This window comes from Schistocerca piceifrons, chromosome X (assembly GCF_021461385.2).
Source record: "Schistocerca piceifrons isolate TAMUIC-IGC-003096 chromosome X, iqSchPice1.1, whole genome shotgun sequence".
NCBI lineage: Eukaryota > Metazoa > Arthropoda > Insecta > Orthoptera > Acrididae > Schistocerca > Schistocerca piceifrons.
In genome coordinates, this window is record NC_060149.1 from 466959888 (window position 1) to 466972430 (window position 12543).

The 12543-nt window shown below is 34.1% G+C and overlaps 1 protein-coding gene across 1 annotated transcript in view; it reads left to right on the forward strand.

The window, feature by feature from the left end:
* The window catches only part of LOC124721559 (vesicle-associated membrane protein 2), a 171889-nt gene that overhangs the window by 138454 nt on the left and 20892 nt on the right, over positions 1-12543 (forward strand). Inside the window, exons 4-5 of the mRNA XM_047246596.1 lie at positions 3452-3531; positions 10838-10889. Of these exons, the coding sequence (XP_047102552.1) occupies positions 3452-3531; positions 10838-10889 (132 nt within the window). The remainder of the gene's footprint in view (positions 1-3451; positions 3532-10837; positions 10890-12543) is intronic.

Below are 12543 nucleotides of genomic sequence, written 5' to 3' on the forward strand. Positions count from 1 at the left end.
AACTCAAAATCTGATCTTATATTTGGACCTTATTTTAATAATTATGTCACAAACTCAAGTGTTCAATTAAAGGTGTAAAATATTGTTTCCTATTTTCTTCATATTTTTGTCATGCAGCACACATTAGCAATTACACTTACAAATGTACAGCATGTTTTTTCAACTTTGCTATTACATGTGTTCTAAACAGAGAGAGTCTCTATACTTTTTCTACAGACTTCAGAAAAAGATGGATGAGGTACTGGTAAATGACAGAAGATTTTCAAAAAATTATTTGCGATTTCTTTGACTTGATATTGCTCAGTTCTAAATGTAGTGATGTTTTCCACAGACACTGTGCGGCTTTAATGGGAGGGAGAGGGAGTTTTTCTTCTAATATGGATCAGCAAAATGTTCATCACACAATAAATGAATAAAAAAATTTGAAAGTTATCATTACATTTACGTGTTTGTTCTTCCAACAATGAAATATATGGAATCTGCAATACCATAATGACACTATAATGACCATTCACTTATTATTATTTATGAGCACTGGCAGTACCTTACTGTGCTTTACAGTTTTGATTAATATAATCAAGAAATGTTGTGTTGCTTATCAGAACAACACAGGACACAAAACACCTTAATTATGTGGCGGGAAGAACACTGGTGATATCGGGATGATATTTTAGGCAGATTTTTTTGTCGTACAAAGAATACTTTTATTTATGTGAAAACTGCAAGTAAAGTTTATGTATTAAGTGGCAATATTGCTTTGAAACAATAAATAAGTTTTGTGAGAGTGTCATACATCAGGTTGAAAGAACTGCAGAGACAACCTGTCTTGAATGCACAGCGGGAGCAAATTTCTAGGACCGCTGAGTTGACATTTTGTTCTCATTACCATATATCATAGCTTTTTAAGTACTTACAAAAAGTTGAGCAAAAGCAACACATAAATCTATAAAATTATTGCTGATGTTCTATGTTTGTTGAAATTTGGTCTCTGACTGTGCTAATTCTCTATAATTGCTTCATATCTGTTCATTATTACTTACTATTGACAAACATGATTATTATACATGTCTTAAGCTTTCTTTTTTATTTACATTCTGGGGATATAAACTGACTAGTATTTTGTAAACTACCCAATGACTATTGCTTAGTTAATCCTTCTGAATATTTATTCTGCAGTGCAAGCAACTGCTTTACATAAGTTACGAAACATACCCTATTCAGTAGCAGAAAGAGAAAAGATAAACAAAAAAGGAAAAAAGTACTGTATGTTCCAAGAGAAGATAGAAATGAACTTGTCACTTGTGTGCATTAATGTGACACATAAAAGAAATAATTTCAGGAAAATGTTATACATCAAATGTTAGATACATGGAGGATGGTCACAATGAAGGCCCTGTATAAGATGTGGGAAATACTGAACAGTCAATAAAAATAGATGAAAACTATTAAATAATCTTAAGAATATTAAATTTTGGAATTTGGTTGAGTTGAATTTTTGTAATGTGTGTGTATAAAATGAAACATATAAGAAAATTATGCACCGAAATCAAAGAACATCGTACGTTAGTGTTGTGATTAACTTATGGGACTGTGTTCCAATCCCAATTTGGTGATCATCGTTGAAGTTTTGTGAAGCCCTCTGAAATAATTTTGAGCCAATTCTTGGTTATCACTTTGAGTGAATCACATCCAGTATTTCCTCATTCTTCACCAACTGTAAGAGACTCATATTTAATTACTTTTTTGTAAGTGGGAGTTTGAACCATATCCCTGTCCACCTGAAATTAGTCTTGCAAAATATAATGAAAGAGAGAGAAGTAAATGAAATTTTACATAAATCAAAACAATGAAAGAAAAAATTTGGTGAATATCTTGCAGACAGATAACAGCTAAAAGATATGTTTGAATGAGGGCCACTCTGGAAGCTGTAGGAAAGCAGTGCAAATTCTGATTATCTTCAGTATTAATTTTACATTTTCTCAAACTCCTTTCTTGTATATTTCATACATGCTTTCCTCCTGAAAAATCATTTAGCAAGAATACCATGATTTGCTTCCTTGGGATGGTTTTTGAGAAATAGTTACATTATTAACGGACCTTTTTCATGAGTTATCAGATCTTAGGTTAGAGTATTTAATAGTATTAAAAATATCCAGTCAGTGTTTTTTATTGTTTCAATTATATCTCAGGCATTTTAAAGCGTAACTCAGTTCTGAAGGTCTACAGTTTGTGTTTTTTCAGCATACATTTTCTTTAGTTTACCCCTCATTAAATGAGGTCAAATGGACAGTTCCAGTTACTGCCCTGTCTTAACAGTATTACTGTGACTGTATGTCTTTTTGCAGCAAATAAAGTGTAATCCCAAGACTATATGGGATGTCTTGATATATACCGCATTGATATATGAGGTAAGTGCTGTATCACTAAATAGAATGAGATGAACTGTTTTGTTTAATGCTAAGCGAAACACTGAAGCAACAGTAAGCTGCAAAAACATGAACTGTACTCCCTGATAATAGAGTTCTGCTCTGAAATGTATAATATATTACTGATTCAGTAAACATCAGTGACAGTATATGGTTTAATATCATCAGAACCATAACCCAAAACTAATACTTCATTGGTAAACACTTTCCACATCCACAGAATCAGAATGATGATGGAACCAGTTGCATTGTTTCACATTCCATATGAGACAAAAAGACAGGAAACAAGATCTAAAATGGAAGGTAGATACAGAGTTGTTTGGCTTTGAGACACTTGAGGAATTGCTTGTGGTTTTGCCATGCTGTCTGCAGATGAGTTGCCATGGTGGACTAGGATTTCATGCAGACTTGCCTTTTGTAGCTTCTCTTCTACTACTTTGAAAATTTTAGTAAGATTTACAGCAGAAGACCAATTTTTCAGTGACTGCTGCTGTGTGCCTGAGGTGACTTTCATTTTTAAATTGCTTTTGTGTTTAAACTCACTGAACATGTGGAAACCATGGTCATAAAAGCAGAAGGATCATCAAGTGTCAACTGCACTGAACATGTGACCTCCATTGACACTCACTCTAATACATACCTAATATTTTACAGAGATAATCCTTTTCAGTTCAGTGGGTAACCACAGTAGTTATAAATTTACACCTTATTCAGTACTTTTGATACAGTTGTGTTTCCTTAATATAATTGAGATCAGAAATAAGAGGGTCATTGCATTACTGTTTGAAGGATTTGACAGAAGCAAACATAACTGAAAAATATTTCTATTTGTAATGAGGAAATATTACTATTTCCCCATCTATGAAAACAGGACTTAAGAAATGAAAAAAAAGAAAAGAATTATTAAAACTCATATTTCTGTGAATGTATTACTGATGTTGATGATTGTTGCATCAGTTTAGATATAATGATACTTCCATTTTTGTGAAGAAGTACACATCATTTTTTTTGTCTGTTTACTGTAGATGCCCTCCAGCAAGGAGCCTCACAATTTGAACAACAAGCAGGAAAGCTGAAGAGGAAGTTTTGGTTGCAAAATCTCAAAGTGAGTAAATTTTATTTTGATAGTTATTTAGAGTTTACCTTTCCTACTGCAAATACTGATGCTAGGTGCATATAATTGGCATTTACTTTTGTATGAAGGGAAGTTACAGAATTGTAGCTTGTTGATGGCAACTGTTATCTAAGGCACTCCATTTCAAATTCAGTCTTGCATAAAATTACAAAACCTACCATGTCCTTAAAAAACCAAACCCTTTCTGGGTATGATAGGGTAATGATTAAAATATGAAAGTTGTGTGCTATGCAGAAAGTCATGAATTCTGCTACAATAGGAGCTCATATATTACCAGACAGACTTGAATATGCTATAATGATGGGTGTTTATAAAATAGAGACAAAGATGGTTCATCTCTCACTGACCAGTTTTTTCTTTGACTGTTTTTGTAGAATTGTTTAAGATCAGATTTATCTCAACATTGTACAAACCAGCTCACTGACTCCTTTGTTCTTGGACTTTCAATCAGGATACTCTACAGAACAGTCACAAACAGTTTGAAAAGTTTGTGAGAGTGTTGCTGATAAATAATTGTTAAGAAGAAAATTCTGCATGTGGCTCTGTTTCTGAGTGAATTAACATTGAAGTTAGCCAATCAGCCTGTCACACACGCAAATTCAAGTGGTCTGACAGATATAATTGGTGTCAGTTGTTCTCATAGTGTAAGTGATAGCACATGAGACTACTCAGCCTTTGGCTTGAGTCTGATCCTTACTATTATCCCATGACCAATCTTTGTATCTCTCTCTTGTTCAGTCTTAGGAAACTAAACAAAGGACATATTCAGTGGCAGCATCTCTGGCAGACCAGTTTAATTTGCATGATCAGCTGCTCGATTGGCTATCTTCAATGCTAATTAACTCATTAAATGTGCAGTATATTGAATTTTTTCTGTAACATTCATTTCTCAGCACACCCTACCCTGCAACACTCTTAGAAGCTTTTGAGATGGTTTTTGACAACCCTGTATGTAGAGGAAGTTATTTTCAGACTTGTACATGAAATTCTATATGAATTATGTGCAAAAGATGTTCTGTGAGAAATTTCTGTTTGTCCGAAAAGTGGTCTTCCCACTGGATCCACAACACATTACTGCAGAGCATGTTATATTATGGTACCAATGACAGCTAATTCCTTCAGTTATACTTTCATCTCAATAAGAGGAAGCAGAATCAGTCTAACAGATGCAAATATAGTCCTGGGTTCAGACTAAGTAACAGCAAACGTGGGGAGTCTTGTAACTACATTGCTTGCTCCTCCACCAAGTGCACTCATTTAGAGGTTATACAACTGCATTGTGAGTTACTTATTTGGAAATAAGTAGTAGTACAAAAAAATTTATTTATCTTTGAGATGTGTCACTAGCTGAGAAACACAAATCCTCGAGGTTGATATTACCATCTTTTTGAGGTTGCATATTTTTATACATTCATTTACAAATACTAATATTTAAGTCATTTTTTGAAAAAAGTGCTTATTTTTTGTATGTTGTTTAATAGAAAACAGAGATTTTATGCAGCTGACTTAACACAGAACTTTTCGTCAAAATCAAGAAGACTGACTGTGACAGAACCTGCACTGCCTTTTTAAGACAGACATAGGACAATTTCTACAGAAGATTAAAACAAAGGGTGATTACATATGGTACCAATATCAATATAAAAGACAGGAATTATAGGCAAGAGTTTTCCATGATTTGCAATGAAGTCATTCAGGTTAATTAATGGCTTTGAAATAAGTTTCTACTTCTGTGGGTGGAATTTTGGAGGGACAAAATGTTCCTCGTTGTTCTAAAAGCTCAACAAGAATTTTCTGGAAAACAAGCTGTCACATTTGGTGCTTTTCTTAATTAACATGTTTTCTTACTAATATTGTTCATTTTTGGATTCAGAAAAATAATGGCTGCAAAATAGAAATGTTGTAATTTTGGAAAGATTACCATTACTGGTACATTCTAAAATTTGAATATTCTTGAATATTTATGGCAACAATAACTTTTAATAAAGATATTTGCTAAGTTACACAATTTTGAAAGAAGACAAAAGGTTCATTTCAAAGAAGGAACTGAGGGATTTGTACGAGGTATGTTATTCCTAAAACAAATAATTAGTAGTAACTTACTTGCATGTCTAAAAGAACTGACCTTGTTTGATGATCCACTCCTGTCCAGTTCTTGTAATTAAGTAGAATCTAAATTTTTTAATATTTCTGTAAATAGAATGTTTGTACACCAACTAGTTATACCATTGCCGTGGGTCAAATCTGTTATATCCTGGACAATAAGGAATAAAAAATTTAAGGCTTATAACCATATTACATAACGAGCCCTATTCATTTCACATAAGAAATACTTGTTGCTTTTAATACTGGAATGAAGTTAAACAAACTGCAGGACTTATATAATATACACAAATTTATATATGGTTATTTTTAAACCTTTTTATAACATTTTCAGGGCACATTTATTTTACAACAACTAACACGATCGAAATTATTACATTGCAGTCTCATTGGCTGATATTAGACCACTTCATTCTTTGGTGTGCAATAATGATTGTGGTTGTCAATATCATACAACTTAATGTACTACCTGTAAGTGTCATATGAAATCTGTGCCAGATCAGGATTCAAACCCAGATTTCACACTTATCATGGATGGTCACCTTAAACACTTTGGCTATACCAACATGCTCCCTGGACTGATCCAAACCCCCACATGTCACATTGTCTACATTCTTATGCCATAATACACTATACTTTTCACATAATGCTCACCAACATTATTAACTGGGTTCCCGTGCCAGGAAGAATGAGACCCATCCAGCTGTATGACAAAAACAAGCTTGGTCTTGAATTTACATGTAAGGCCCAGACAAAAATAAAAAAAGAACAGATGAACAGGTATACAAATGAGTAAAATTGCTCTGAAAACCATATCTCATATAGTTCGACACAGAGAATAATAATCTAGGAGTATATTAAATGGGCAGAAAACTGTATTAGGTATAGATGCATTACCTGTAAGTGTCATATGAGAATCTGTGCCAGACTGGGATTCAAACACAGATTTACCGCTTGTCACGAATGATCATACCTACATGCTCTCTGAACTGACCCAAACCTCCACATGTCACATTGTCTACATCCTTATGCCATAGCTCACTATACTCATCACATAGCACTCACCAATATTATTAACTGGGTTCGCGCGCCAGGGAGAATGAGACCCATCCAGCAATATGAAGATAACAAATTGGGTCTTGATTCCTCGTAGTCTCATTCTCCTTCATGCTCAAACCCAGTTAGTAATGTTGGTGAGCATTAGGTGATGAATATAGTGGTGTATGGAATAAGGATGTAGAAAATGTGGTATGTGGAGGTTTGGGTTGGTTCAGGGAGTGTGCACGGATAGCCAAACTGCTTAAAGTGACCACCTGTGGTAAGGGAAAAATCTGGGTTTGAGTCTCAGTATGGCACAAATTTTCATGTGTCACTCATAGGTAGTACCTCTATACCTAATACAGCTAATGTTGAAGAATTCCCAGTCAGTGAATAAATTTCAAATTAATTAGTAAGAAGGTCGAAATTTTGTGAATATGTGATTAAGTAGAATCTAAATTTTTGAATATTTCTGTAAATAGAATGTTTGTACACCAACTAGTTATACCATTGCCATGGGTCAAATCTGTTATATCCTGGACAATAAGGAATAAAAAATTTAAGGCTTATAACCATATTACATAACGAGCCCTATTCATTTCACATAAGAAATACTTGTTGCTTTTAATACTGGAATGAAGTTAAACAAACTGCAGGACTTATATAATATACACAAATTTATATATGGTTATTTTTAAACCTTTTTATAACATTTTCAGGGCACATTTATTTTACAACAACTAACACGATCGAAATTATTACATTGCAGTCTCATTGGCTGATATTAGACCACTTCATTCTTTGGTGTGCAATAATGATTGTGGTTGTCAATATCATACAACTTAATGTACTACCTGTAAGTGTCATATGAAATCTGTGCCAGATCAGGATTCAAACCCAGATTTCACACTTATCATGGATGGTCACCTTAAACACTTTGGCTATACCAGCATGCTCCCTGGACTGATCCAAACCCCCACATGTCACATTGTCTACATTCTTATGCCATAATTCACTATACTTTTCACATAATGCTCACCAACATTATTAACTGGGTTCCCGTGCCAGGAAGAATGAGACCCATCCAGCTGTATGACAAAAACAAGCTTGGTCTTGAATTTACATGTAAGGCCCAGACAAAAATAAAAAAAGAACAGATGAACAGGTATACAAATGAGTAAAATTGCTCTGAAAACCATATCTCATATAGTTCGACACAGAGAATAATAATCTAGGAGTATATTAAATGGGCAGAAAACTAACTGTAACTTCTACATAACATTACTTCATAATCATGTAGCTAATCAGTCAGTCCAGGATGAGAATATTAATCAACCACTAGAGAAACTAAGTTAAGAAAATATAAGCTAAATATCTGTTTCCAATTTAATTTGCAGATATGTGAAACTGTTGTTGCCCTCTGTTTAATTTCACAATTTCATAGGGCATAATAACACAGAAAAATTTTGCAAGAAAAGCAATTTTTTGTAGGTATAACATAAATGAACTGTGGGAGTGATCTGTGTTATGGGCAATTAGGTATTATACAGGGGCTTCTTTATATAACTCTGAACATTTATGCTCATGAATCTGTATATATGTTACTTTTATCTAAAACAATACAAATATTTTTCATATGAATGAAATTCACAGTGAAGATGAAGAAATAGTCTAAGCAGTGAGATAAACAAAGGCTGAGTTCATAGAATTAGCTTGTGCAGTGACAGAATCCAGTTCACTTATAGCCCGCATAGCTAAGCAATGCCTGGTATGAAACATCATGCTCAGTAGATGAAAAAGCCACAAGCAAATTAGATAGTCATTTGGCAACAGTCATGATAGAATAACTGAATTTAAGATAAATAATTTAATCATTCAATTGTTATTGAGCAATATTAATCCAGAAAAAAAGAAAAAAAAATGCTTGAGCTGTCAGCAGCTGTTACCATTATTTTCATCAGGAGTGAAGTTTGTGACTGCTGGGATTGGCATAGTGCTCTCGTAAAACCATTGAAGCCACAAGATGTAGAGTTTGCAGGGCTGGCCCAAATTTATGCATTCATGGAAGGTTAGATAGGCATCAAAGGCAACTCTTGTGGGCTACAAAGCAAGGTGATCATGGAGAATCAGAGGCTGGAGGGTCACCATCAATACTCTCAGTTAGTACATCACCAATTTAGCTTTGCATTTGAGAAGACACAGAGTGATGGTAAACTGCTTTTCTTAGATGTGATGCAACAGCAGTAGGTTGGTAGCTGTGATCCCACAGTGCTGAGGAAATCACCATACACCAAGCATTAATAGAACAAAAATAGCATTAACATGTTGACTACAAAAGAATTGTCTTGAATGCATCTGTACATAGTGTTAAAATTATTTATGATAAAATAATGTGTCCTGTCAAAACATATTCACTCGATACATGCATTCCTGGAAAATACTACAGCAAGAAAAAAGTTGCAGATTTTATAAGGTAAAAACAGAAAGAATGATTTGTGACTCAGTGAAAGAGGCCAGGCCAACAGTATTTGTTGATTCTGTGGTGCAACAACCAATGGAGCAGAACATGTATCTCAGAAGAAACCAGGAAAGTCAAAAAGTCAGGTCTCAAAGAGCTCAGTGTGCATGATATTTCCTGTGAATATGACATTATTTATGTGGGATGAAGTAGGCCTACTTACATGGTCTTTCAGTACCCATCCCACATATAATAAAAGCCACTGGACATTAAAATTGTAGCACCAAGAAGGATGGGAAAGAATGAAATTTTACTTACTGTGCATATTCAGTAAAGTAGAAAGAATATGTAATTAAATTTCTACGGTATTAGGGGCATAAAAGGTGCAAAATGCAGTGCATAATGCTGCCACCTCTCGCAGCAACAGTGGCTTGAACCCAGTTAGGCATTAAACTGAACTAAAACTGAATGACAGATACAGGTATATCATTCCATGCTGCTTCAACTCTATAGTATGATTCAACAGTTTTAGTGACTGATGAGTGGTTGTGTGCTAGATTCTAAGCAGCCCCTGATGAGGTTTTTTCAGTGGGTAAATAGTCTGGAGAGGGTGCTAGCCAGGACAATAATCCAATACCTTCTATATAGAGCTAGATTGGAACAGCAATGGCAACATGCTGTCATGCCATATTCCAAGGCACTACATACCATCACACCAGGAGCTGGGCCCATATGACATGTTAACTCAGCAAGGTTGAGTGCAGTTTGTGCAATGAAATGCAAAATCATGGCTTGCAGATAATTGAAAACTTATATTGTGTACTTCTATTGCTTACATGAGAGCTGCTGGGTACACATAAAGCATAGGTCACATAAAAACTGCAGAAAGTGCTATGTGCTTGATGACAACATTTTGTTGGAAAATACAAGTAATATTTTTCTTAGCTACATGATAAATATCACTGAAGTAACAATTGAGGAAGAATGACTGCAAATATGAACTAATTTTTTAGATTGTATTATGTATACTGGTAATTCCATAGGTTCATACGAGGAGCCCCATCATGAGGTACAACATACCAGAAAAACAAAACATGTCTACAAAATATGCTAAGTTTACATTGATATGCTATTCACTTTTGTAAAGTATGTTCCTTTTATAGTGTAGCAAAATCAGGTGAGTATATCCCCTGAGATTTTTGTTGTATGTAGCTTATTACAATAATTGTGAATGCTGCTGAACCATCAATTAGTGGAAACTCTGTATATGTTAACACAGAAACACTCATATTACTTTTTATGCTGGTTAAATGTAATACCATACCGGTACTCATCCTGAGGTTCAGACTTGTGGGTAAAGTAGCCACTAATAATTTTAATAAACTAATAATGCTTTCTAAAAATGGAACTGCTTTAGCTGATAGTTGTTAATCTAGTAACCTCTATAGTTTTGTGTTTTAAGCAGTGTGAATTCTGTATTGTTCCATTTGAAAGTTTCTTTCTTCTCCAGCCTAGTACCTAATCACTCTGCATCTCAGAGAAGCTTGAAAATCTGTAACAATTTCTCTTATAGCATGTTTAACATTTAACTTTTCAGAAGGCCTTAAGTTTATTGAATTTACCCATAACAAATGTTGCTTTGTTGTTGTTATCTATCATTTTCTCTAATATTTTCAGATGATGATTATAATGGGAGTTATTGGATTGGTTATATTAGCTATAATTGTTGGTAAGTACATCACTTATGCATCCTTGTTTTTTACTTCCTTGTTTGCCCTGTTTCATCACTGCCTGTACACCTAACATAGGAAAGATAATATAATTGTCCTAAACTCAAATCAGATGGGAATTAATAGCACTCATACAATGTACCCTCTGCCATGCATCATATGGTAGCTTGCACAGTATGTATGTAGATGTGAAGAGTTAAATTAATTTTGTAGTTTTCAGTGGAGGCTAGCTCATGCTTATGATTGTTCATCCATATGTAGCATTTGCATACAGTGTGCAAGTGAAAAGACTGTTCAGAGATTTCAACTATATATTTATTTATGTAGGCCCAACTTAAAAAAGGGCAACATTTTTCATTCACCTTTTCTTCAATGCAGTCACTTCTAATTGAATAATATGTGCACCAGTAATGTAGAGCCTTTTGTATAAAAGTTTCAAAACTAAAGCTTAAACTCCTTCAATATCTTAATTACAAGTTATTTAGGGAGATGCATCTCACTGCTACAGAATAAAAAAGACACGTTCTGTCTGAAAGTGTGATGAAGTTAATTTATTTGGGACACTGACTGACTCAGACTTTGAAACATCATAATTGTGAATAACTGGTATGGTGGTATGGGAATGTGTTGAAGAACACTAGTTCCAAGTGTAAATGTACCATAACACATTAGTATCTTCAAAATCTTACAGATGAGATAGCGGAAATGAAGTCTCTTTCTCATTTATATTTTAGATATTCTAAACTTTGAAGAGATTATAGAAAGAAATTTCTCAGTGTGAACTGTGAACCAAAAAGCATATTCTTTGTGAATTAAAACAATGAATTTGACTAGAACTGAAACTTGTATATCCTTTTACAAAAGTAATGAACTGAATGAAATATCCAAGGGTACATCATGAACTGATTTAAACCCTTAATATCTCATAAATCTGTACTCAGATATTTGGAAAATTCTTCTACCACCACTGGAAAACCACAATCACTTTGAGGAGAGAAAGTATACCATATATACATTGAGATGGGGTAGCAATCTATGTCCTGGACTTGTATTAGGCGTAACTCAGTTTCAAATCCAGCTGTGTTTATGTGTGATTAGTTTCTCCATATTGTCATCAAATTTTGGACCCACAGTAGAAAGGTTTCTTCAAAGAAGTCTACAGTCAAGCTACTATCTTTCCACTATCCAGTAGGAGCAGGGCTAGTGCTTATCTGCAGTGACAAAATTATTTATACATAAGGATTTCCACATTTTAAATATTATTGAAAAATCATGATTTTGTGTAATAACTATATGTTGCTTTTTTGAAACTACCAGTTTCAGTCAAGCAACAGATCATTCTCAGGCATCTAAATGCAATGAAAAAGACAATAATTTCTATTTTATTCATTTATTCATCCTTCGACTGTTCAGCAATGTCTCAGATACATAACAGAAATAATATGCAGGATGTCCCAGGAGGATTGGTAAATATTCACAGATTTGACAGGAATGATCATTCAGAGCAAAGAAGTCTATTAAACAAGTGCTCTAAAATGCATATCTTAATGACTATGAGCACTTCTCCATCTTCGATACTGTCAACAGATTTCTTCTATTGTAAGCTTTTTGCTTTCTATATTTTGGGAGGAAGTATTATAGACCAGGTCAAGA